The sequence below is a fragment of the Labeo rohita genome, chromosome 3, assembly GCF_022985175.1.
Source record: "Labeo rohita strain BAU-BD-2019 chromosome 3, IGBB_LRoh.1.0, whole genome shotgun sequence".
Taxonomy (NCBI): domain Eukaryota; kingdom Metazoa; phylum Chordata; class Actinopteri; order Cypriniformes; family Cyprinidae; genus Labeo; species Labeo rohita.
This window is the reverse complement of record NC_066871.1, coordinates 24,690,795-24,718,703: the sequence shown is the minus strand read 5'-3', so window position 1 is coordinate 24,718,703 and position 27,909 is coordinate 24,690,795. Positions and strand designations below refer to the sequence as shown.

At 36.0% G+C, this 27,909-nt stretch overlaps 1 protein-coding gene and 1 long non-coding RNA gene across 2 annotated transcripts; one reads left to right on the top strand and one right to left on the bottom strand.

Annotated features, from left to right (window-relative positions):
- The first annotated feature begins 2 nt into the window (after positions 1–2).
- slc6a16a (solute carrier family 6 member 16a) lies at positions 3–27,909 on the top strand. The gene is made up of 12 exons (XM_051106501.1): positions 3–272; positions 6,684–6,915; positions 6,992–7,149; positions 9,675–9,801; positions 21,277–21,452; positions 21,703–21,813; positions 21,924–22,165; positions 23,009–23,189; positions 23,797–23,998; positions 25,128–25,287; positions 25,392–25,554; positions 25,820–27,909. Exons 2-12 carry the CDS (start codon positions 6,684–6,686, stop codon positions 26,153–26,155), a joined length of 2,088 nt encoding a protein of 695 aa, XP_050962458.1. The 5' UTR covers positions 3–272; the 3' UTR covers positions 26,156–27,909.
- LOC127163322 (uncharacterized) lies at positions 13,872–18,077 on the bottom strand. Its single transcript, XR_007827472.1, has 3 exons — positions 16,922–18,077; positions 16,410–16,479; positions 13,872–14,478 (listed from the first exon to the last, which is right to left on the bottom strand). It is a non-coding gene; the product is annotated as an uncharacterized LOC127163322 (long non-coding RNA).

Below are 27,909 nucleotides of genomic sequence, written 5' to 3'. Positions count from 1 at the left end.
AAAGCTCATGAGTTGTTCTCCAATGACAGAGCACCCAACACAACGTCAGGGTCTGGCGTTACATTTGCCTTCTACCAAAGTTGTACATTCAGAGCCGAGCCCTCCAACGTGGCGATCTCCCAAGCACCCGAAGATCCGCGGGATAAAAATATTACTGCAGAGGGAACGACTGGATTATTAACTAAATCGATAACACAGAGGCTGCCAGTCGAAAATTAGCGGTTTAAGCAGAAAACTACTACAGGGCAACTCCCCCTGAAACGGGCTGTAAGGTAAGAGTCAAATAACTTTGTTACTGCGAGTCTTCTCATAAGCTTAAGCGAGAACTTTACAACTTTTCAGTTTAAAGAGTTTCAAGAGTCTTCTTAACAAATGTGCATGTGTGCATAGGAGTTGTATGCTTTACCTTAGAGGTTCTTATTCATCAACGAGTAAGAAACTAACAAATTGTGTCAGATTGCAGTTGAGACTTAGAATAAAAGTTTGAAGTCAGTCATTGGTTTTGGTCTTTAATACATTCAATTGTCTCTAGGCTTACTTCTGTCTAATTTAATCAGTATTTACAGTTTATTTACAGGCTGAATCAATGAGTGTAAATACACTGGTGGTGTGTGATATATTATATTCCTGATTGGCTGGAATGGTATGTTCTTAAAATACCATCAGCTGCCAAATTTACACCAAGCTGGTGATGTTGCAGAAAATTTCAGCCAAAAATACACCTTGGGTATTTTAATTTAAGCTTCAAGTCAGACTGTATTTATATAGCGCAATAAAAGCATAAGAAGTTGACCCAAAGTGCTGCACTATTTATACACGTTAATATAAATACCAATTTCAAAACAACGACTAACAGTCAGCATTTGTTGCAGACAGAAAAACACTTAGTTTTATCATAACATTGGACTTGTAGTTAAACTTATGTTTCTTATCTCTAAATACACAACGTTGTGTTTCTTACATGAAGTTCTTGTTTACACATAGCTACATTTCTACTTCTTTCAAGGTGACATAAATATAAACAGCGTTTGTGCCCGTGAGAGCAAAAGAGGGCGTGTGTCAATATTTTAATTAATTAATCAGTGGTTTAGACACTGTGTTGATACTGTCTACATGTATAATCATGTATTCTCACGTACAGTGCCATTAATAAAGTCAAATGAGACTGGCACAGAAAATTAGCACAGCCAATAAAATAACGGGTTGAGTGGGAAGGTCACCGTCACTCGGAGGATTAACAAAGAGGCAAAGAAAATCTGTTCACTTTCCCACTACGTTCAGTTGACTTTTTGTCTTTCTTTATTGTGTAATGTAGCAGTGTAGTTGTGCCAAATAACTACGTAGACGTGTGAGGACTCAGAGACAACAGAGAGGTGAGATGTTTACTTTCCCCCTGTCACGAGATCATCATAGAGGCATCGGACACCTTGAAAACTTTCCACCTCACAAAGTCCGTCTGTCAGTCAACTCAGAACGACTAGCGGCTCCAGCTCTGACGCAGTAACACACCTCTTTCCTTTTCTCCCACACGCTGTCTCACTCTCTTGTTGCTAGAGAGGGTTCTAGACAGTGGTACTTTTCCACTCTCACAGTGGAGAACACAGAGGAAGACCCAACTCTATGTATGCAAGACCCCCGGCTCTTTCAGTTAAACATATTTTTAAGACAGTTCCACTTTTAATGCAAGTAGACAACATTTTTGTGTAGTAAACTCAATTAGAGACTTGTTTAATGAGATTTGTTTTAATCATATGTAAATGCAAAACATCTTGTATGTTTTTCTTTTAGGTAGTTTTTATTGTGTTTACACAACCCTTTGATTCTTGTAGCTCAGTTTTTCCATTAAGATAGCCTCAGATGCTGACATGGCATTAAACTCTATACTACTATATACATCCCCGAGCTGGTCCCGGCTTCATATGGTGGGTAAATACTGCTAGATCTGACTCTTTCAAGTCAACGTTTACCCATATGGCCTCTTTAGCTGTGAAACTGTATGTAGACGCATAACTTTATGTCAGGCCCCAGTTCAGGAGCTTTCAACCTTTTTAAACCCTTTAATACCTACAAATATGATGATCCCTTTTCATGAAATATAAAGGCAACTATATACATGTACTTTAATGCAAACAAATCCATTTGTACTTTGAAAAGCATTGAACTAAATGACAAGTCTGTAATTTATCATATACTTAAAATTATGAAAACATTATGCTGAAAATATATTAATATATTTAACCAATATTAGAGAGTTCTTTTAAACAAAAATAATTGTATAATGCTTTTTTTTATTTTGATTTGTTCATTTGATAAGAAAAACACTATTTCTACAATAAACGGTCCCACTTTATATTAAGTGGCCTTAACTACTATGTACTTACATCAAAAAATAAATACAATGTACTTAATGTGATCATACTGTATTGCAAAACACTTTTGCCGCTATTGAGGTGGGATATGGGTAAGGTTAGGGAGAGGTTTGGTGGTGTGGGTAGGTTTAAGGGTGGGTTAAGGTGTAAGGGGTGGGTCAACGGTGTAATTAAAAATGTAATTACAGAAATTAATTACAGATGTAATTACATGCAGGTATTTTTTAAAATCTAAGTACAATGTAAATGCATGTATGTACACAACAAGTGTTCTGTATTAAATGATTAATTTCAATGTAAGTACTTAGTAGTTAAGGCTACTTAATATAAAGTGGGACCCAAAATGATTTAATTTTCCAAATGCTTTGTATTGTATAGCACTTTTCATAATAAATGGTGTCATAGTGAAAATAGTGTCATATAATTAACAAGAAATTTGTATATTGTGAGAAAGGGAACACTTAGAAATTTTAGTGGAAAAAAAAACTATATGTTTTTTACAAAGCTGGGTAGGTTACTTTAATTGTAATCCGTTACTGATTCCAAATTACATGACAAAATTTGTAGTTAGTAATGTAATCCATTACATTACACATTTTAGGTAATATAATCAGACTACTTTTAGATTACTTTTAGATTACTTTTGACTTATATCATTTATTGTATTGACGTAAATAGGATAATCTAAGTGCATTAAACATTATATTATGTCAAGGTTTCCTAAACTGGGGTTGTGAAGGAACTGAAATGGGTTTATGAGTTTAATGAAAAGCTAATAACTAATTAAATTATAAATTAATTAAAATAAGTCATTAAAATCAAAATAAAACAATTTTACGAAAAAATGAAATATTTTATTTGTTTACCCGCATATCATGTGACCATTACCCAGTGTCAGAGAACCATGAACATGCAACTCTGAGACTTAATTATTAAAATATTTATTTTAAAATCTCTAAGGTACAAGTAAATATATTAGGTGAAAAAGGATCAAGTGAAAAGAAAAAAAAAAGTTTGTGAATTTGTGCATTCATGCATTTGTGCATTTTAATGTTTTTGAAAGACAAAAGCCTCTAAAGATATAGAATACACGATTAAATAACCTACAGAGTGATCATTCAAATAATAATAAATATGTTCATTAGTAGTTGATGCAATATTCAAACATTTATTAAACCTGAAATAGGTTCCTGAAAAAGAGGAATTAGGGAGATGCAATAAATTAGGAATAATTTATTGCAATTGTAATCATGTAATCCATATAAAAGTAAGTGTAGTCTGATTATGAGCATTTTAAAATGTAATTTAATCTAATTACAAGTGCCTAATTTTTGGAATTTGATTATGTAATCCAGATTACATGTAATCAGTTACTACCCAGCTCTGGTTTTCTGTCAGATTGCCTATTTACCACTAGTACCAGGTTAGTTTTTCTGCGCATCTGTAGCAAGCATTTTGATAGCAAAGGATGACGATTGCAAAAAAAGCATCTCAGTGTGCAATGACCTTAAAACAGTTTGAAGTACAGCACTTGAAGTGCTTTTCACTTTAAATTAGCTGACTAAAGTAGTTACTATAACATTGTGTGTAAAATATATTCGGACATAAATTAAATATATAAAAAATTACAACAGTGTTTTTGAATGTTGCACATTTTTTTGCAAAAAAACAGCTGCCTAATTACATCAGTGTCATACTGTATTTGTGTTTCACGTACTGTAATTTATTTCCAAACATTAAGTAAGTTAACGTTAAATTCCATCTGTCTGGAGCATTAGCTAGAAAACAAGCTACAACTCAAAGAGCTTTTTGACTTTTAACAGTTGGAAATAAACAGCAATTTACTGGCCTAAAGGTTCTTGTACAGGCCTGGCTGTGTGTCTCACAATTACAAGGAGGGCCTCTGTATGTTGATAAATCTCATGTAAAATACAGTTTTTGTCAAAATTACTTTTGAACCAGCAGCACTCTGGTGCTGGAATTGTGTTTGCGGGCTGTGGTTGTGGTTGCCTTCTGTTTACTTTAAAACTTTTGGCTCTAACTGTATGCAAACACTTATTATTTATAAAATTAAGAAGACTTTAAGTCACCATTTTGAAAAACACACTTCCATGTTTGTCATGCTTTTGTGTTCAGCTGAGCTCTTTATCTCCATTGGTGAATGTCTGGATTATTTCTAAGAATAAGAGATTTAGCTGTACTGTACAGGTTAGTGACAAAGAAGGAGAGAAAGCAGGCAAATATATATGGACCTATACATAATGTAAAAAGCAACTAGTTCATTTAGCCTTTCTACTCTCTCTTTACTCCAGTTTTCTGCTCTCAGTGCTGTACATTCTGCACCATAATCTTCTGTTTATTTTGAAGTGAGAAGAAAAGTGATAGCTGGAGGGAAAGAGGGAGATGGCAAGGTAGACTTGACTTTTTGACTTTACTCACTCCAACTTACACAAAGAACACAAAGAATCCATTCACTTCTCTCCAGGGAAGAGGGAGAGAGTCCAAAAGAAACGAGAGAAGTAAATACAGCAAAGCAATACATAAAGAGAAATAAAGGGTTAGCGGTTCCCTGTGGTTTTCTGAGAAACGGGTGTACTTGTCCAAGAAGGACTTGTCTTCACATACTGTGAACATCATGTCAAATCACGTTGAACACATATGTGACCCTGGATCCATCTGAAAAAAAAAAACCAGAAAAAATAAATGAGCTTTCCATTGATATATGGTTTGTTAGGATAAGAAGACAATATTTGGGCGAGATACAACTATTTGAAAATCTGGAATCTGAGGGTGCAAAAATCTAAATATTGAGAAAATCACCTTTAAAGTTGTCCAAATGTTCTTAGCAATGCATATCACTAATAAAAAAATCAGTTTTGATATGTTTATGGTAGGAAATTTACAAAATATCTTTATGGAACATGATCTTTACTTAATATCCTAATGATTTTTGGCATAATACGATGTATTGTTGGCTATTGCTACAAATATACCCATGCTACTTATGACTGGTTTTGTGGTCCAGGGTCACATTCTTTTCTCTTGCATATCACAGCTTTAGACCTTCCGTTGACAGTATAATTGCTCAGAACCTGAAAGGAACATTATAAAAATGAATTGCTTCACCATTTTATCCATGATGTTAGGAGTTATGCTGCAAGCAGTGTTGTTATTGGTAACTAAACTATTAAAATTGGTTTTATTAATAGAAATAAAGCTGAAATAAAATAGAAAATTAGACTGAACTAACTTAAAAATTTAAATGTTGCTTTAACAACTAACTTAAATAAGTAGCAGTATTAAAATTAGTAAAGCTTGAATTAAAATTGAAGATAAATTGAAATTAAAAAATAAAAATGGCAATGAGCACATAGCAACATGAATGAAACAAACTAAAATTAAAAATGAAAAGAAAATATAGAAAAAATAAAATCTAATTAAAAATATGAATGAATAAATACTTTAATACTATATGAATATTACTAGGGCTGTTCGATTCTAAATGTTCAATTTTGGAATCAGTTCTGATTCCGATTTCTGGTTCTGGAATCGATGGGATTCGCTTCCAAGAATAATTTTCTCGCTGTTGTTTTCGATTCTTTTTCGATTCTTGTGTTTTAGATTGGAGGAACCTAATTTTGCAATGACTGCAGGATGTAAAGGTCGTAGAAATTAGACTTCTCATAATATGAAGCTTCATTTGTAAAAATGATGATACATTTCTGTAGCTTTGACTGATTTTAAATTGTAAATTTGTCTGCATTGCCCATTAAGTTAGTCATAGCCCACAGCTTAGCAGTGGATATGCATTTATTGGATGAATAAAACAAGACATGAAGTGTCCAAAATACATGTGCACAGTTCAGCTGAATCAGTTATTTTTGAACTGGTTAATTAAAACGATATATATCCGATAAGATCCTTTTCATGGATATGAATCAGACTTCTAAACACTATTAGTGGGCAAGAGGCAAATTAATGGGTGCTTCTCAAATGGAAGGCTGCATCCTCAAACTCGGATGAGCTCAGTACCGACTTGTTTTCTTTCAGTTCATTTTCGCGAATCGACAGTCAGCGACGTTTGATGACTTAGCAGCCGAGATATGCAGCCTTCTGTTTGAGAGGCAGTCATAGATGGCCTTTGTTGAGCTAAAAACGTCTCTGAATGAGGAGTTGATTCCCCTTGATGGGATGGGACTATCGATTCCCAATACCTCGGAATTGATTCCCAGCCCTAAATATTACTAAAATAACACTGACTAGTCATTGCCCATGTTCTTCAGTATTTAGTGACAAATGTTGTGCCCTTTCTAGATGGAGAAGCCGCCATTGCCCAATGATGAGAATGGGAGTGTTTTGGCTGAGAGTCGATCAGGCATGGCTCTAGTGTTGGCGGATGAAGAAGGGTCTTCGGGTGCGGATGTGCAAGAGGACGACAGGCCAGCGTGGGACAGTAAGCTGCAGTATGTGCTTGCCCAGGTGGGCTTTAGCGTTGGCCTGGGCAATGTCTGGAGGTTCCCCTATCTCTGCCACCAAAATGGAGGAGGTGGGTCTTATTATTAATTTTATGTTTATGTGAAATTGAATGTTTGTTAATGTAATCACACACTCTCTGTCTTCAGGTGCCTTTATGTTACTGTACGTGATGCTGTTGCTCATTATCGGGGTTCCTCTGTTCTTCATGGAGCTGGCCGCTGGGCAGAGCATCCGTCAGGGCAGCATCGGCGTCTGGAAACACATCTCACCTCGCCTAGCTGGCATCGGTTACTCCAGCTGCATGGTAAAAAACACCTATACATACTCTGAATGAGAGTAACAAATATTTTTGCAAGCATATGTATACGTATGCATATAAATATAGACATGTGTGTACACACATTTCTGAAGGAACATATGACTGGAGTAATTATGCTAAAAATTCAGCTTTGAAATCACAAGAATAAATTACATTTTAAAATATATTCAAATAGAAAAGTTACTTTTTAAATAGTAAAAATATTTTAATATATTATCGTTTTTGCTGTACTTTGGATCAAATAATGCAGGCTTACTGAACATTAAAAAAAATGTTTGACTGGTAGTGTATACAGTGCTGTGAAAAAGTTTCTTCCCTTTTTTTTGCATATTTGTCACACTTAAAAAATTCAGATCATAAAACAAATTTTAATATTGCACAAAGATAATGCAAGTAAATACAAAATGCAGTTTATAAAGGATGATTTAATTTATTAAGGAAAAAAGCTGTACAAACCTACCTGGCCCTATGTGAAAAAGTAATTGCCCCCTCAAGTTAAATCATGACAGAACTGTGATTAACCACATTATTTTAGAAAGCTGAGTAAAATTTCCCTATCCACACCCAGGCCTGATCACGCCAGACCTGTTGAATCAAGAAATCACTTAAATAGAACCTGTCTGACAAAGTGAAGCATGTTAAAATATCTCACATCATGCCGTGATCTAAAGAGATTCAAGGACAGATGAGAAACAAAGTAGTTGACATGTACCAGTCTGGAAAGGGTTATATTTTCTTCTCCAACTTCAACATCGCCCTAGTTGGATGTTTTTTGACCTATTCTAACTGTCATGAACCGGAGTTCACGCAGAGCTAGACAAGACGAGCATTTGAGGTTAAAATGTATATCAGTTGTCAATTTTTTAAATAAAATAACCGACCGTTTCGCTACAAAAGACCCTTCTTCCTCAGCTGGGATCATTTACATCCCTTCGAAGCTGCATTTAAACTGCATTTTGGAAGTTCAAACTCGGGGCACCATAGAAGTCCATTATATGGAGGAAATCCTGAAATGTTTTCCTCAAAAAACATAATTTCTTCACGACTGAAGAAAGAAAGACATGAACATTTTGAATGACAAGGGGGTGAGTAAATTATCTGTAAATTTCTGTTCTGGAAGTGAACTACTGCTTTCATGTTTGTAAACCCTCCAGTGTGACTGAAATAAAACAATTCAGCAAAAATTGGGTGGGAAAGATTCTTTGGCAGTTATCGCAAACGCTTGATTGCAGTTGTTGCCGCCAAGGGTGGGTCAACCAGTTATTAGTTTTAGGGGGCAATTACTTTTTCACATAGGGCAAGGCAGATTTTTTTTTGGACAGCTTTTTTTCCCATTATAAATGAAATTTATTATTTAAAAACTGCATTTTGTATTTACTCTGGTTATCTTTGTGTTATATTAAAATTTGTTTGCTGTTTTGAATAATTTAAGTGTGACAAATATGCAAACATTAAAAAAAAAAACACAAGTAAGGGGGCAAAAACTTTTTCACAGCCTCACTACTTTTATTGGCCATTTTTTCCAGTGCATTGTAGACATTATAACAAATGTAGACAAAAATAGTGTGTTTTTTTCAGAGAAATTATAGATGAGTTTGAGATATTCTATTAACTTAATTCATGGGATTCAACTTCTGCAAAACCCCAGATCAGTTTCAACAAGAAATGTGGCTGTTTACAAGAAAAACGCCACAAATATTTTGTGGCTGACTCATAATAAAATTAGAAATTGTTGAGAAAATGTACAACCAGTATTAGTTTACTGTGGTGAGAGGTGTTTCTAAAATGGCTGCAGTCCATACTGTACATGCTGATACAGCAGGTAAAATACAATTTGTGGGTAAATATTGAACACGTCACCATTTTTCTCAGTAAATGTATTTCCAAAGGTGCTATTGACTTGAAATTTTCAACAGATGTCAGTAACAACCCAAGTAATCCATACATACAAAAAAAAGTTCATAAAATGTTATGTGTAATAAAATGGAATGACACAGGGAAAAAGTATTGAACACATGAAGAAAGGGAGGTTTTTGTACAACGTATTAAATAAATATCAGTAGTTCAATACTTTTTGCCTGTGTCATTCCATTTTATTACACATAAATTAATTTCTGAAATTATTTGTTTTGTTTTATTTGTATGTATGGATTGCTTGAGTTGTTATCAACATCTGGTGAAATTTTCATGTCAACGGCAGTTTTAGAAATATATTTGGTGACGTGTTTGATACTTATTTTACCCGCTGTATATATTCTCTTTGCACGTGAGGAGTGGGAGTATTTCCTCTCTGTATGAGAATATAAGAGGATTTCCTGTGTGCTTTTGTATATGTGCACTTGTACGATAACAGTATCAGATTGTCAGTGAGGCCATATGGCAGAAGTTGTGCTATCTTATAGAATTTGTGAAATTATCTGAGTTTGCCTTTCAGTCACAGAACGAGTCAAGATATTGACAGTGACTATTTTCTAACACAGGCGTTTTCATGCTGCTTTTGTTTTTCTCAGGTTTGTTTCTTCGTGGCCCTGTACTATAATGTGATCATTGCCTGGTCACTGTTCTATATGGGGAATTCATTCCAGTATCCATTGCCATGGGAACAGTGTCCTGTAGATATGATCTCAAACCAAACAGGTGTGTTGTTCACAAGCACATACACACTTGGAATGGCCATTTCGATTTTGTAGTCATACTAGGGGTGTGACGAGACACTTATCCCATGAGACGAGACTCGAGACTGGGTTCACAAGAATGAGACGAGACTTTTTAAACTTTTTTTAAAGAAATTCTCAATGATAAAATATATAGGGAAAAGTAATATTTAGTATACTATAATAGTAGTAACTGCAAAACAAATATAGGTGCATTTTGATATGAACTTGTACTTTATGAAATTAAACTTTTATTTTAATGATTTATATGCAATAATAAACATGTAAACTAAAGCTGCATGATTTTGGATAAACTGAAAATTGTTATTTTTTTAATAAATTGGAGATCACTATTCTCTCATGATTCTGAAGAAAGGAAAGATATGAAATCTAAACAAAATAATTAAGTAATAAGTCATTTATTAGTGGTTCTGACAAAATGTTCATTGCTTAGGTCTTTAAAAAAAATATTCAAACAAAATTTAAAAATAAAAATAAAGTCAGTGTCTCAATTAATAAAGAGTTTTCACTATTGGAATCTCTTAATGAATAATTCAATGACAAATACTTTTTTAAACTGGCAGTTGTCGCCACCTCCTGACGGAAGAGAATACACCTTACAATACATACAAGTGTTAAAGGAGCACTTTTTTTGAAAATAGGCTAATTTTCCAACTCCCCTAGAGTTAAACAGTTGAGTTTTACTGTTTTGGAACTCATTCAGCCGATCTCCGGGTCTGGCGGTAGCACTTTTTGCATAGCTTTGCATAGATCAATGAATCTGATTAGACCGATAGCATATATAATGAAAAGTTGCGATTTTCTAGGCTGATATGGCTAGGAACTATACTCTCAATCTGGCGTAATAATCAAGGAACTTTGCTGCCGTACCACGGGTGCAGCAGGCGCAATGATATTATGCAGCACCTGAAAGTGACCGGCACTAAGTTTGTGTAGATGCAGAGTTGTAATATCATTGCGCCTCCTGCACCCATGGAACAGCAGCAAAGTTCCTTGATTATTACGCCAGATTGAGAGTATAGTTCCTAGCCTTATCAACCTAGAAAATCGCAACTTTTCAGTTTTCATCCGTCTTTGTACATGATGTAACTACAGAAGAGTACATTTTTAAATAGGAAAAATATCTAAACTCTTTGGTCATTTTTGAGCGAGATGCTAACGGTCTAATCGGATTCAATGATCTATGCTAAGCTATGCTAAAAGTGCTACCGCCAGACCCAGAGATCGGCTGAATGGATTCGAAAACAGTAAAACTCAACTGTTTAACTCTAGGGGAGTTGAAAAATGAGCCTATTTTCAAAAAAAGTGGAGTGTTCCTTTAAGATACTTTTGTTTTGATCGGTACTGTAGACAATACGTGTATAAACTTTCATACCAGTACTTATGTTATTTAAATGTCTGTAACACAGAAATAATGATCATTATGTGGTTGAAAAGACTGTTTGGTTTGCTCTTTCTGGATCAGCAGTAGGATTGCAAATTTGAATGTGTCTAACACCTGTTTCACATCGTAAACATCAGTGGAGCGTGAAAAGCCTGTTATGAAACAGTCGTAATAGACACTGCTTTATCGTCAGTCAGGAATAAGATCGCGTGGGTGTTTGAATAAAGATTGCAATCTTTTAACAATTAATAGTGCAGCTCTTATGTTAACACTGCAAATGTTTTGGGAGGATATCGTCTGGTTTCACGAGATCTCGTCACATCCCTAAGTCATACACATATAAAATAAGTAAATAATTTTTTACCATACCACTATTCAGGAGTTTAAGGTCAGAGGTTTTTTTTTTTTTAATTTTCATGGGAACCATGGGTAGACTTAATATGTCTACCCAGGCTTAATACTTAATAAGGGTGCCCAAATTCATTCCTGGAGGGCCTGTGTCCTGCAGAGTTTAGCTCCAAGCTCAATTAGACACACCTGAACCAGCTAATCAAGCTCTTACTAGGCATACTAGAAACTTCCCAGCAGATGTGTTTAGGCAAGTTGGAGCTAAACCCTGTGGGACACCTGCAGAAGGTAATTATTTCGATGACGTGAAATGGTTGCACTCTGTGAGCCACTGGCACTACCTATTACCTATTACCTATTTTTACCGCAACACAACTCTGAAAATAAAATACTGATACAGTGCCACATTGTGTGACTTTTGGTTGTAGTTTTCAGTTGAAGGGCACAAGAGAAGCGGTGTAAGTCTTCACTGATTTCCTAGTGATAAGAAGAGCAGAAAAGAAAGGAAAGATGCCTGTGGACGAATAAACTTCCTAAAGACCTGCGTTTTTGTTCTCTCAACTTTAGCTCTGGCGCCTTTGAGGCTTTTAGTAGAGCACAGCTGCTGAAAGAGCTTACAAACGGCAGAGACAAGAAATTGCATTTTCTATTTGACTATTACAAAAAGAACAAAGTCCAGTTATGTTTTGTTATTTTATTCTGATATAACACTAGATAAACTTTTACAATATTCCCTAAAACAGGCATGCATACAAACATACAAACATACAAACATGCATAAGTCTTTATTTATTCATAAAATATAAATGTACTCTCAAATTAGGCTTCAGTGAACACCAGCTAATGTTTTTTTTTTTTTTTACAATTTTTCTCAATTGCTTAAACACATTTCTTGAAATTATGCCTCGCTTTTGCGAAACTCTAAACATAAATCCGTAACTTCTAACTCAATTCCCTGAACTTACTATATTCAGGTCAAAATGAAGCTCTCCACTCAAAACAACTCAATCTTGCTGAAAAAAACTAACTTTGCTCTCAGACATGACACACAAACCCTCAAAAACACACACACTACAACACAGTTTTACACACTGATGAGATCAATTCAAAACAGTACTACGAAAACTGGTAAAACTTGGAAAAAAAAATTCACATGATGAACACAACAATTGTATGCATTTGCAAGTGTTTAATACTTAATTTATTGTACTGTAAATTACAGCACAAAACAGCAAACAACAACAAAAATAATTATTCTGCCCCAGCATCCTGTCTTTGGTCTGGGACAGGCCAAACAACCTCCTCAGCATCACAGACTAAATTGGTCCTGGACAGGCAGCGGGGGTAAAATCCTGTTGCATGCCTGATCCAACCCTGGCACGCATCAACTAAAATATATAGGACTGCTTGTTTTCTTGCCCTTCCTATTTCTCTTCCACATTGTTGTCGTCGTCCTCCTCCTTCTTCTCTTCCTTTTCCTCTTTCACCTCCTACTCTTCGTCTTCGAAATTGCATATTACTGGACCCGCATACTGATATTCATTGAAAAAGACCGGATAGGGTTCACAGTTACACTTTTACTAGTGGTCTGACAAAAAAACAAAAAACAATATAAATACATTACAAAGTCATTGTGAAATAGAAAAGAAAAAGGAAATATGGGCAAAGGCAGAAATATAAATTAGAAAGTTCACTGTCAGAATTTGTAACTCTTGTGTTGTCCTCTGTCTGTATGTGCTTAACAAATTGAAGGTTCGTGAGATGTTGAGATGTACCTTTGAGCTGTTTCAGAGAACTGCTTTATCAGTGGTTGATCTGTAGTCTCTACATTAGTGAAAGTCAATATTCACTTGAACAATTCATGGCAAATTTACAAAAAGGCTAATAGAAATGTGTAGAATATGCTTGACAGTTTATGACAACTAGATCAATAATTTAGCATTTACTGTAAAGACATATACGATGATGTTTTGAGGGGTAAGACTATAGCACAGAGAACTATATACAGGTAATACATTTTGAACAACATGACAATGGGAACTGATAATGTAAGAAAACCGCAGACAAATCAGTTGCATAATCAGTTGCATGAATGTACCAAAGCAAACGCAACTTGTTAAAAAAAAATTAGAAACATTTTATGATGTGCACAAGTGACTAGATGATGTGGAGGTTGAACAAGTAGTGTTGAGAATTTTATTTCTGATCTGAGAAAAGCAACAAACTGTAAACTGACTTTGGCCCTTTTATCTAAATCGAAGGTTCTGATTGGTGTGTGATACATTTTGCCTCCTTGAGTAATCGTGTGCTAATTGAGCTCAAACTTTGCAGACTTGAGTGAACAATATTGAATGCTAGTGCTTTCTAAATGACCACATGGTGTAAGCACTGAGAAATGTAGGGATTTGTGAGTTTTGCAGTAACAGTTCACCAAATCTAACTCATGTGTTAAAGCAGGGGAATAGTTGTTTATAGTTCAGGGAAATGGGTGTGCTTTTTGAAAAATGGCATTATGGTTTTGAAATTTTAGTTCAAAAGATTGGTTATAGTGTTTTAGCAATCGAGAAAAACTGTAAACAAATGGTTTATAAAAGATATCAGATGAAATGACTAGTGTCTTTAATTAATCGTACCTTTATGTTCCTTTTGGAGCTCAAATGTTTGGTTCCCATTTGTCTTCCACTGTATGGGCAAACATTTCTCTATGACAATATCTTAATTTGTCCTCTAAGAGAAAGTCCTACTGGTTTGAGACAGCATAAGGTTGAGTTAAGGATGAGATACTTCTGGACTGATGTTCTTCTTCATCATCTTGGGTCTTCTTCTGCAGTTTTTCCAGTTATTCTAGACACCTCTTTTCTCCATGCAGCTTTGATCCTCTTTTCTGGACTTATTCCAATAAAGTATCTGAAAAATTAGAGGAGAGAAGCTTTAGAACATATTCTTGTGTATTTGATTTGGTCAAATTTAACTTTCTAACTAAAAACTAGCTGATAATTAAAGAAGTCCACTTCCAGAACAACAATTCACAAATAATTTACTCACCCCCTTGTCATCCAAGATGTTCATGTCTTTCTGTCTTCAGTCGTAAAGAAATTATGTGTTTTAAGGAAAGCATTTTAGGATTTTTCTCCATATAATGGATTTGATTGGTGCCCTGATTTTGAACTTCCAAAATGTAGTTTAAATGCAGCTTCAAAGGACTCTGAACGATCCCAGCCGAGGAAGAATCTAGCGAAAAGATTGGTCATTTCTTTTTTTGGAAAATAAAAATTTGTATACTTTTTAAACACAAAAGTTCGTGTAGCACAGGCTCTGAGATGCGCGTTCACGACACTATATACTACTGAATCATGTCGAAAGGTCACGCTTAACTACAGACCCAGTGTTTACAAAGTGAACGCGCAAAGACTAAGAAAGTGCAAGTAAGTCAAACGCTGTTTACAAACAAAAAGGTACAACGATGTCAGACGATTCCGAAGTTGTAGGAGAAAAATAAGATGGAGTTTTTCTCCATACTCTATCTTTTTGAGTCAGAGTACACAGACGATGAACTTAGACGTGATTCATAGTAGTGATGGGAAGTTCGGATCATTTTACCGACTCGGACCTTTGAGTCTCGTTCAGCAAAATGAACAAATCTTTTTTCGAGTCGTTTCATTCATTTCGTTCATTTTAGCAAAATATAATTAAAATGTTACGTGTCACTTCCCTAACACATCTACTGCTTACACAAACGTTGATCACACTACAAACATGACAAAACTATAATGCTATAAGAGACAGAAAAGATTAATTCATTGTTTACTTGGGTCTTTAGTCTATGATTAGCTCACCTCACCTCTTATCTGACAAGTTTTCATGTTTGAGTCGTTTGTTCATCACGTGACAGCCCCATAAGATGAACGAACGACTCGAAAAACCCGAAGACTCGAAACAGGTGAACTAATTCCAGTACAGAACCTAATAGGATGTTGCGCATGCGCGACTGAACGAATCACTCCCTGAGATGACTCATTCTTCCCGAGTCACATTAAAGATTTGTTTAAAATGAACAAATCGTTCAAGAACGATCCATCACTAATTCATAGCATCGTGGACGCGCATCCCAGAACATTTTAATTTTCTTTTAAAAAAATGACCGATCATTTCGGTCAAAGACCCTTCTTCCTCGGCTGGGATCATTTAGAGCCCTTTAAAGTAGGGCTGCACGATTAAATCGCACGATATTGTGAGGCGCGCTTAGTCAGTGAAGCCGGTACTTTGATTAGTAGTAAAGCTCCATCACGTGTGTTCAGCTGGAGCGGCAATTAATACACAGAGCCGTAAAGCACTGACAAGCTACGCCAAATCGCGCTCATAATCGAATGCGATTCATCTGCGATTTTGAGCGCGATCTGGCGTAGCTTGTCAGTGATTTATGGCTCTGTGTATTAATTGCCGCTCCAGCTGAACGCACGTGATGGAGCTTTACTACTAATCAAAGTACCGGCTTCATTGACTAAGCGCGCCTCACAATATCGTGCGATTAATCGTGCAGCCCTACTTTGAAGCTGCATTTAAACTACATTTTAGAAGTTCAAAATCAGGGCACCAATGAAGTCCATTATATGGAGAAAAATCATTAAATGCTTTCCTCAAAAACCATAATTTCTGTACGACTGAAGACAGAAAGACATGAGCATCTTGGATAACAAGGGAGTGAGTAAATTATTTGTAAATTGTTGTTCTGGAAGTGGACTTCCCCTTTGACTGAAGCCTCGGAATACACTGCACAAGTCATAGAAACTAATGTAGTAGCTTTGTTTTAGTGAAACAAAATGCAGACATATACTTACCAAGAAGGATCAAGCTAGGAGTCACAGGCAGGTTACCCATTTTCTCAAGGTCAGAAGGAGTGGCAGACATCTATTAGTAAAGAAAACAATTTAAAATGATCATCAACAACAACAACAACAACAACAACAAAACTAATGTGCTACTTGTTGCAATATTCTACAGAGGCAATAAAACTATTTTACTCAGAGTAGAATTCAAAACTGATCATTTTCCTATGTACTTACCCGTATGCTGATTTAAACTCTGATGATGCGACAGATGATATTTAATGGAGATGTGATGTCTGTTTGTCCCTACAATGCAAAAGAAAATGGGGACCAAACTTTAATACCAACAGATATACAGTAAATGGAGGATAAAGGTAATTAATTGCATGGTTTAGCCAGTTTTCTGAAGTGATTCAATTTGTTTGGGTGAAAACAATTTTGAATTTTGCAGTTCCAGGTTCTAATTTGTGGTTCTTTGGTCTGATATTTTGATATCAGACAAAATTACTGGTAATTAATCATACCTTTATGTTCCTTTTGGAGCTCGAAGGTTTGGTTCCCACTGGCCTTCCATATGGGCAAAACAGACATCAGTTCTCCAGGACAATATCTTCATTTGTCCTCCAAGAGACAGTCCTATGAGTTTAAGACAGCATAAGGTTAAGTAAATAATGAGATTTTTAGTGAATGATTTATTGAACAAACAATAGGCAAACTTACATTTTCTTAAAGAGTGAGTCATTTGCTTCTCTACAAAGTCAGCCTTTGAACTACAAGGAAAAGGAAAACATAATGTAAAGAATAGATAGCTTCTCTAGTTAACTAATTACAGACATCCCACACACAAAATATTAAAATAAAGTATAAAAATAAAATAAAAACCGACAGATTCTTTCGGTCCATCTGCTGCTATTTTTGCAATCGCTAGCAGCGCTTTGAGTACGTTCACAGTAATCGTGCAAGAATTATGAATTTTGTTCATACACATGTATCTTTTGCTTAGATGAAGTTCGGAGCATGTTTCAGTTACCGAAATTGTGTGATGGTAATAAATAACACATAAAATGCAATCGAGGTATATGCTAACAAGCTAACAATGCTATCATATCTTACTTGGTTACTGTTCCATGATTAATACATGCTATCCTTTCATCAAATTATGCTTTGGTGGCTCTTTATAATGTTAATATTTAGAAGTGTATGCTGTAAGTTAAAACCAAAAGTGTGGTTGCAAATAACTGCAGCAGATAGCCGGTTTGAACCTCACGCTAAAATTGTAACCACAAAAGAAGATCATTTCACAAAACGTCATATCAGATAAAGTTTAAGATGTGCGGGTTAGAGAAAAAAAAGTTTCTTTCCAGTTGTGTGTTAACTTCTCCTGTGGTAACTTGCTGATTAAAACACGGTCACGAATCCAATTTAAATCCCAAAAGCTTGATTGGATGTTGAAACATTAATTTTTAAAAGTAATAAGTACTTTAGAAATAAAGCAATAAAAGGCAGAGCTGCAAAATGACCTTGTGCAGATAAACCAAAATGTCTTTCTTTCCCCTCCACATGTACAATGGAAAATATGGTATTATGCTGTTAAACAACAGTGTCATACTGTTGCTGATCAACATATCCCACAATGCATCGCAAAATACAGTAACTTACTGTTATTATATGAAAACAGCATTTTACTGTTAAATTTCCTTGTAAATTTACAGGAATTTTTTAAAGTGTAGGAGTCAAAATTTATCGCACACCATTTCAGAATCTTCGATGGAAATAAAAAGGGCCAAAGTCAGCTTACAGTTTGGTACATTTCTCAGATCAGAAATGAAATTCTCAAAACTACTTGTTCAACCTCCACATCATCTAGTCACTTGCGCACATCATAAAATGTTTCTAATTCTTTTGAACAAGTTGCGTTCGTTTTGGTGCGTTCATGCAACTGATTGTGCAACTGATTTGTCTGCGGTTTCCTACATTATCAGTTGTCATCGTGTTGTCATGTTCCTCAAAATGTATTACCTGTATATAGTTCTCTGTGCTATAGTCTTACCCCTCAAAACATCATCGTATATGTCTTTACAGTAAATGCTAAATTATTGATCTAGTTGTCATAAACTGTAAAGCATATTCTACACATTTCTATTAGCCTTTTTGTAAATTTGCCATGAATTGTTCAAGTGAATATTGACTTTCACCAATGTCGAGACTACAGATCAACCAATGATAAAGCAGTTCTCTGAAATCGCTCAAAGGTGAATCCTATTCGGTCTTTTTCAAACAATTTCCCGCTTACAGTAATGTGTAATTTCGAAGACGAAGAGTAGGAGGTGAAAGAGGAAGAGGTGGAGAAGAAAGAGAAGGACGACGACAACAACATGGAAGAGAAATAGGAAGGGCAAGAAAACAAGCAGTCTCATATGTTTTAGTTGATGCGTGCCAGGGTTGGATCAGGCATGCAAGAGGACTTTACCCCCGCTGCCTGTCCAGGGCCAATTTAGTCTGTGATGTTGAGGAGGTTGTTTGGCCTGTCCCAGACCAAAGACAGGATGCTGGGGCAGAATAATTATTTTTGTTGTTGTTTGCTGTTTTGTGCTGTACTCTACAGTACAATAAGTTAAGGATAAAAACGATTGCAAATGCATACAATTGTTGTGTTCATCATGTGAATTAATTTTTTTTTCCAAGCAACACTTATTACCAGTTTTCATAGTACTGTTTTGAATTGATCTCATCGGTGTGTAAAACTGTGTTGTAGTGTGTGTGTTTTTGATGGTTGGTGTGTCATGTCTGAGAGCAAAGTTAGTTTTTTTTCAGCAAGATTAAGATTGGGTTACAGCAAGAAATGTGTTTAGTGCCAGTAGTCCATCACCAAGTGCAAGCTCCATAGCTTGTAATCGTGTGGATATTTTAATTTCCGAGTTGTTGTGGTAAAAATAAAGTTAGTGCCAGTAGTTCACCAAGTGCAACCATTTGACGTAACCCAAATAATGGCGCCCCCCATAACGCAAAATATGTATAAAACAATATGGATTTTTAAATAAAGTAAATCTTTGGTGTGTTTTCTACTACATATTTTAGTAAGATACATCATTTAGGTTATATTAAGCCATACAAGTCTAAATACAAGTTTTTTTTTTTTTTTTACTTTCTTTGCATCATAAAATCCTAAAAAAAAAAACACGAACCGTTAAACTGTTTTAAATAATAAAAATTGTTTCTTGTGCGACAAATCAGTATATTAGAATGATTTCTGAAGGATCATGTGACAGTTTATGACCCCATTAAAAAATATTCACCAAAATGATGCCATTCGTTTGTGCTGGTTTGGTGTTAGATATTAAACAATATTTGTTTGACTGTGTGACGTCACTCTCCACCACATGTTGCCCAAATTGCTCTAAAATCGGCACAGTCCCTTGTGCTGGGTTTGTGCCATTCCAACAACAAACACTCTTATCTATTTTCCTTCCTCAGATAATAACCAAAATGTTTTCAGTAGCTGTGACGTCACTCCTCATCCCTGTTCGTTGAAATTGCACAAAGCTAAAGTCATTTGTTTGTGCTCGATTAGTGCTTATATGTGCTGTTAAAATGAACATTGTATATACTTCCCGTTCTTAGAAATAACAAACCTAATTCGGGGCAGTGACGTCACTCTCCACCCCATTAAATACAAATCATTCCAAAATGGCACTAAATTGGCACAAATTGAGCACAAATGAATGGCGGCATTTTGGAACATTTTAGATTGCATAGGGTGGAGAGTGATGACATTATTCATACAAAGTTTTTTTTTTTCATTACACTTAAGAAGCAGTCGTAGTTAAGTTTCTTGCACACTGAGTCCGAAATTTTCATATGCGTTTTTTCGTATTCGTCAAAATTCGGCACACAAAAAGTTTCACAGTGGCTCTGAATTGTCAAAACCCCTTTAAAAATGCTTGCTACTGATGTAAAAAATGTAGGAAATTGAACCTGATCAAAATTTTTTATGATGGATAAAAGTTTTGGAGGCAGTGTGTAAAAACGATTGACACAACGTGAGGTTGTATTGATGTTTTAATGTGCAAAAATTTTGACGAGAATTTTGAACTCGGTGTGCAAGGACCTTTACAGGGTTTTTTTAATAGCACAAATCGAGCATAAACAAATTACGTCACTGCCCCAAATTATGTTTGTTATTTATAAGAAGGGGAAATATTTACAATGTGCATTTCACCGGCGCAAATCAGCACTAATCAAGCACAAACGACTGACATTAGTTTTGTGCAGTTTAGACGAATTTAGACAGTTCCTGAAAATATTTTGGTTATATCTAAGGAAGGTAAATAGATAAAATGTTTGTTTTAACAGAGCAATTTGGGCAATATGGGGTGGAGAGTGAAGTCACAACGTCAAAAAAATAATGTTTAATTTCTCAAACACCAAACCAGCACAATCGTTCGTTTTTGTGGCGAAAATCATCATAAATATAGCACAAACTAATGGCATAGCTTTGGAGATTATTTCTTTTTATGGGGTGCCAACTTTACTGAGGTGTGTGATATGTATGTGAAATTTATATTTTGCTTTATTTAAAAACATTATATCAGCAATAACATTTTCCAATAAACAAAAACAAACAAACAAAATTATTATTAAATGTATTATTATTAAATGTATAGTGTGCGGCAGTGAAAACATCAAGCTTTTAAAATAACAGTAAAACCCAATGCATTCAAGCAAAAAAAATGCTTTAGTGTTAGCAAACCATTAATGAGCACTCAACTAGTCAGTTAACGCACATCCATAATAATTACACTCTTTGTATATTGTGTGTCTGTGATATAAAGGGTTTTTGTACAGCTGTGTTGAAACACATCTCATCTTCTTCTCTTAGTGAAGGAATGTGCGGCAAGCTCTCCAACCTCATATTTCTGGTTCAGGAAGGCTCTGGATATCTCAGACTCCATAGATCAGTCAGGAGAGTTTAACCCCATCATGACCGGTTGCCTGCTTGCAGCCTGGGCTATAGTGTGTCTCGCAATGATCAAGGGCATCAAGTCTTCTGCCAAGGTACAATACGCACACATGTTGTTCTTCTGTCATGGTCGGGACTTCTCTTGTACAAATGTTTTTCCATTGTAAAAAACAGAGAATTTTATCAAGCCTATTCCCTCACAATGTTGGTGTTTTGCTATTTTTGTGAGGTTTTTGTATCCTTGAAGGGACATTTGCTTCCCAATTGTTACCGACACTTAAAAGTAAATGGAATCAGCAGATGTTTCTTAGTGAAATTAAAACATTTGTCTCTTATTTTCTCCAGGTGATGTATTTCTCCTCTGTGTTCCCTTACGCTGTGCTGATCTGTTTTCTAATCAGAGGGCTCATGTTGGATGGTGCTATCGAGGGCATCAAATATATGTTTTATCCTAAGGTGACAACAAAGCTCACATTGCTCCCATAAAGTGCCTTTCAAATGCATGTTACATGCAATATTAAAAAGTGATTGAGTCATCATAGTCTATTTTTCTTTGTCTTTATTAGCTGGAGATTTGGGGGGAAGTGCAGGTGTGGCGTCAGGCTGCTACACAGGTGTTCTTTGCACTGGGTCTGGGTTACGGCTCTGTGATCGCTTACTCGTCCTACAACCCTGTGCATAACAACTGCCACCGGGATGCCATCATGGTGTCTGGCATCAACTTCATGACCTCAGTACTGGCCTCTCTGGTTGTCTTTGTTGTCCTCGGTTTCAGAGCCAAGAACATTGCTCTGGATTGTGTCGCAACGTAAGTGAGAATCTGTATTCATTTTCCTCGTTTTTACTTGAAATACAATTGTATTCGATTTCTCACATTACTGTTCAAAAGTTTGTGGTCAGTAATATTTTTAGTAATAAGTAAATAATAGTAATACATTTGTAGTTGAAGCATCACAGATTTATTAAGTGCATTTATTTAAAGATGGAAGTTAAAAGGGATAGTTTACCCAAAAGTAAAGATTCTGTCATTAATTACTCACCCTCATGTAGTTCTAAACCTTTAAGACCTTCGTTCATCTTCAGAACACAAATTAAGATACTTTTGATGAAATCTTAGAGTTGTCTTAGATGGGATAGACAGCAACAAAACTGACACGTTCAAGCCCCAGAAAGTTAGTAAGGACATCGTTAAAATAGTCCATGTGACATCAGTGGTTCAACTTTAATTTTTTGAAGATACAAAAATAAGTTTTGTGCGCAAAGATAACAAAAATAACTTGTCTTCCGAGTCTTTGACTCGTGTTCATGAGTGTACGACCACGCTATCCCGACGCAGCATTTATATGAAAGATATATTTGTACATTATGTCTTTACTATCTCTTTTGATTAATTTAATAGATCCTTACTGAATAAAAATATAAATATTGTAAAAAAAAACATACAACCCCCAAACTTTCAAAAACATTGCAATGTGATTTGTTTACAGTATGTCAGCTTTTTAAAGATACATTTCTCTACTCATTTCCATATTTTTCCCCCTCAGGCGTATTTACATACAAAAAATCTTGCTAAGAGCTTTCCCTGTTACTAAAAATAATTTCGTAATTTCTTTATATTGATGTTACATGTAATGTTAATATCACTTCGTAGCAATGTGGCCAGGTTGGCAGGAATGGCAACAACAGGTTCATCTCAGCAGTGGTGGCCATGGTTCAACATGTCGGACCCCAAATCAGTGGCTCTTCAAGACTACAGAGAATGGTACAACCACTATGGAAGCCTGCTAGGGTCAAATATCACGGACTGTGACTTGGAAAGAGAAATGAGCAAGGTGGGATTCACATATATGTATGGGCTTCAGTGCATATTCAATTTATACTCAGTTAAAGGCATAATTCACGCAAAAATGAAAATTTTGTCATTAATTACTCACTCTCATGTCGTTCCAAACCTGTAAGACCTTTGTTCATCTTCGTAACACTAATTAAGATATTTTTGGATGAAATCCGAGAGCTTTCTGACCCTGGATAGACAGCAACACAACTGAGACATTCAAGGCCCAGAAAGTTAGTAAGGACATTATGGCAACAGTGGTTTAACCTTAATTTTATGAATCTATAAAAATACTTTTTGTGCGCAAAGAAAACACAAATAGTGACTTTAATGATGTCCTTACTACCTTTCTGGGCCTTAAACGTGTCAGTTGTGTTGCTGTCTATGCAGGGTCAGAAAACTCTCAGATTTCATCAAAAATATCTTAATTTGTGTTGTGATGATGAATGAAGATCAGGTTTGGAGCAACATGAGGGTAGGTTAAGACAATTTTCATTTATGAGTGAACTATCCCTTTAAATGTGTCGCACTATAATAATGCAGTCGTTTCTGGATGTAAGAATACATCTATCTATCAACGTTGTTCCTGTTTCTGTTTCTCTTAGGGAGTGGAGGGCACTGGTTTGGCATTTATAGCATTTACAGAGGCAATGGCGTTGTTTCCTGCAAGTCCATTTTGGTCAACTTTGTTCTTTCTCATGCTGCTGAATTTGGGCCTCTCCACCATGTTTGGCACAATGCAAGGGATTCTAACCCCACTCATGGACAACTTCAGAGTGCTGGGGCGCCACAAGACCATGTTGACAGGTACACGCAAATAGACAAGCTAATACTAAAGGATATTGTGCCCTGGCTGTAAATGTTACACACTGTGCCACCCACTAATATTGGCACCCTTGGTAAATATGAGCAAAGGTGGCTGTGAAAATTAATCTGCATTGTTTATCCTTTTAATCTTTCATTCCAAAAATCGACAAAATTCTAAATGTTCATTAAAGTAAGACAACGGAAAGTGGAGGAAAATCTCAAGACATCCATGACCTCCGGGCAGAAAAATAGGCTCACAACATTAAAGATCCAGCAGTATATTTAACCGTGGACACGGGGTACATTTTATCCCTTTTTGCACCAAACCCATTTGGTGGGTTTGCTGCCAGAAAGCTCTTTTTTATGTTTCATCTGACCATAGAAGCCAGTTCCATTTGAAATTCCAGTTGTGTCTGACATCTGAATATGCTGAGTGCCAGGAGGTTTTTTTCTTTAAACCCATTTGAACAACATGGTGATGTTGGGGCTGTTTGATATATTTTTTTTTAGGTTTTCTGACCCCAAGATTCAACTTATTTCAGCAATTCTCCAGCTGTGATTCTTGGAGAGTCTTTGGCCACTCAGACTCTCCTCAGCATGCATTAGGACGGTATAGACACGTCCTCTTCAAGGCAGACTTGTAGCATCTTTAGATGATTGGAGCTTCTTAATTATTGTCCTGATGGTGGAAATGGATTTTCAATGCTTTAGCTCTTTTCTTACAGCCACTTTCTATTCTGTACATCAGAACTATATTCTTTGATTTTACTCCTTGTGATGGATGATTAAGGGAATTTGGCCTTTGTGTTCCTCATATTTATAATCCTGTGGAACAGGAAGTCATGGCTGGACAATTCCAGTCAACCTGATGTGCTACAAAACATGAATGAATATACTTCAGAGATATTTTACTCATAAGAATTTCTAGGGGTGCCAATAATGGTAGCCAACATACATTGGAGAAAAACATTAATTTCATAATGTGAGTTTTGTCAATTTTTTGAATTAAAGATCAGAAAGATAAATGATGCAGATTTATTTTTTACAGCTGCCTTTGCTCATATTTACCAGGGGTGCCAATATTAGTGGGCGGCACTGTAACTTGGCTGTATCATTGTCTAATTTGCAGTGTGTAGCTGTATCCTGGGCTTCTTCATTGGCCTGCTATTCACTCAGAGAAGTGGCAACTATTTTGTGACCATGTTTGATGACTACTCTGCCACACTGCCATTGATCGTCGTTGTCATTTTTGAAACCGTCAGCGTGGCGTGGATTTACGGTGCTGATCGGTAAGATTAAATTATTTATATGATGATTATCCTGGGGTTTACACGGTATGTGTGATTGGCTGTGTGTACATTTTTTGATCCTCACTGTATTTGCTGTTCTCCAGTTTCTTGGACGATGTGGAGGTGATGCTGCACTGGCGCCCCCCTGTGGTTTATCACTATTTGTGGAAGTATGTTTGTCTGTTCGGCATGGTGGGACTGCTGGCCGCTAGTCTTCTCCGCATGGTCTTCAAACGTCCCACTTACACAGCTTGGAACCACACCACGGTATTATACACTCTCAAATAATAAATGATTAACATGTATGTTAAAAACGAATTAGAACTGTAGACACAACAGAGGAAAAATGTGTTTGTTGGTGTTTGTCCGTTTGGTGTGAATTGACCTTTAATACCCTGTTCCCTTAAAAAAATGAACAGTGGTGTGCAATGCAGGTAAGTGGGCTACAATGTTGTTTTGGACTCCACTGACTCATCATATGAACAAAAACATATATTTATCGCAGTTTGTTGACAGTATTTCTCTCTGCCAGGGATCTGAAACTAGCCTGGAGTATCCTGGATGGGCTCTGGCTATGCTCTCCATGCTAATCATCGTAGCGTCTCTCCCCGTGCCCATTGGCTACCTGCTTTCCTTGCTCAAAGGTGGGCGGAGCCTACCAGTGGAGGAGGGTGAAATTGAGCCTCCAAGAGAACAATACTCTAAATGCAGTTCTTCTGAGCCAGAGCCAAATAACCATCACTCCCCACTGGACGAAGACAGGAATCGGCTGCGTTCAACCTTCCTTCCATTGGGTGCTGAGCACTACAGGTTGCTCCCGCAACAGGAAGATGGAGAGGAAGAGGAAGAGGAAGACACTGGGTTGTAAGGAAATGCAGGGACAAAATACGAAAATGACAAGACTGTTTATTGATCAGTATTGGAGTTGTTTATTGGAAAAGAGGGAGGGGGACTCCATTTATTCTCATTATGCTAATGAACATTCATGAAAATTATGCGTCAACCAAGGCCCTGTTTGAGAGGGGCGCTTTTTGTGAGCGCACCAATCTTTGAATTGCTTTGTACTTGAATTCATACATGTACTAGTAATGTGCTCTATACCAAAAGTGCCTCTTAAAGGAATAGTTCACCCCAAAATTTTAATTTGCAGAACATTTACTCACCCTCAGGCCATCCAAAATATAGATTTGAAGTTAAAATCATCTTGGTGAATTTCTTTCTTAGAAACATGAAGCTTTTCGCTTCACAAGAGGTTAATCGATGGACTGGAGTGGGGATTACTTGTGGATCATTGTGGTGATGTTTTTATCAGCTGTTTGGACTCTCATTCTGACGGCACCCATTCACTACAGAGGATCCAGTGGTGAGCAAGTGATGTAATGCTAAATTTCTCCAAATCTTTCTGATGAAGAAACAAGCTCATCTACATCTTGGATGGCCTGAGGCTGAGTACATTTTTAGTGTGGTTAGGTGAACTATTCCTTTAGCGTATATGCACATTTAAAATTATATATCAGATTACAACTTTTCCAAAGGATAACATGATTTTACTCTCATATATAGCTGGTGGAAGACTCTAAGAAGTTTGAAAAAAATATTTCAGAATTATTAATATTACTATAATACTAATAAAAGGTTTCATTGAGTATTAAACTATTAGTCATTAACTTTATTAAAATTTAGTTTTAGCCTGAAATTGGTTATAATATCAAGAGAGAATTGTATTATATATGATTATTAGAGTTAAATGAAATGACAGTATTTACATCTGACAAAAAATTAAGTATATTAATTATTTTATAGTTTTTAGTGACAGTAAATTACGTTTTTGCAAAGGCGCAGATCATAGTATCAACTATCATCTGACTATCAAACGCCACAGATTGCACAAATATTAGGTTAAAGATACTTAAAATGGGAAGCACAACTCATGGTTGAGTATCACCCACCCACCCATTTTACGTTTTGTACAACTCCACTGGTAATACAATGCAATTTAAGCCATGACTCCAAAATGCCAAACTTTGACTGCACATGCAGAAAAGGCTTTATATTCATAGTGCATAGTTGGCAGTAGCATTGATTACTTCTGTGATATCACAAGAACAATGCAGAACAGTTAAAATAAATGACTGCTATGTGGATCCTCAGGTTGAATCAGGTGTGTGAACACAAATACGGACGGCAGCTTCATTTCATGTTCCTTTGATGGTTATATTATGGGTGGGATCCCATCAGTGTGCTCAGTGTGCTTTTGGTCCGTCTCAGGCTGACCAGAAAGATTTTAGTCTACATTTTAGACTGATCCATGAGAGGTTTAGTCATTAGACTAAACATGAAACATTTTTTTTTTCAATGTTTATGCTGTTGTTCATGCTTGGATTTTTGTGTATGTACATTATAGGGGGTGTTTGCATGTTTACTTCATTTGTGAATATTCTTTTTGTTCATTCACTTCTGTTGTAATGTAATATGACAATACATAGAGTATGGTTTAGAGACTTCAGAGTAAGTGTTTATGTGTATGCGTGTTAAAAACAAGATTTTGTAATTACCATTGCAGTCTGGGCCATGTATATCACTGTATATAGTCTGTACCAAATAAAAAGTTCTTTGGTGATA

Excerpts from the sequence above, each read along its gene's own strand:
- slc6a16a (XM_051106501.1), top strand. The coding sequence starts at position 6,684 with ATGGAGAAGCCGCCATTGCCCAATGATGAGAATGGGAGTGTTTTGGCT. Across the intron at positions 6,916-6,991 it reads CTGCCACCAAAATGGAGGAG|GTGCCTTTATGTTACTGTAC; the intron begins GTGGGTCTTATT and ends CTCTGTCTTCAG. Across the intron at positions 9,802-21,276 it reads TATGATCTCAAACCAAACAG|TGAAGGAATGTGCGGCAAGC; the intron begins GTGTGTTGTTCA and ends TTCTTCTCTTAG.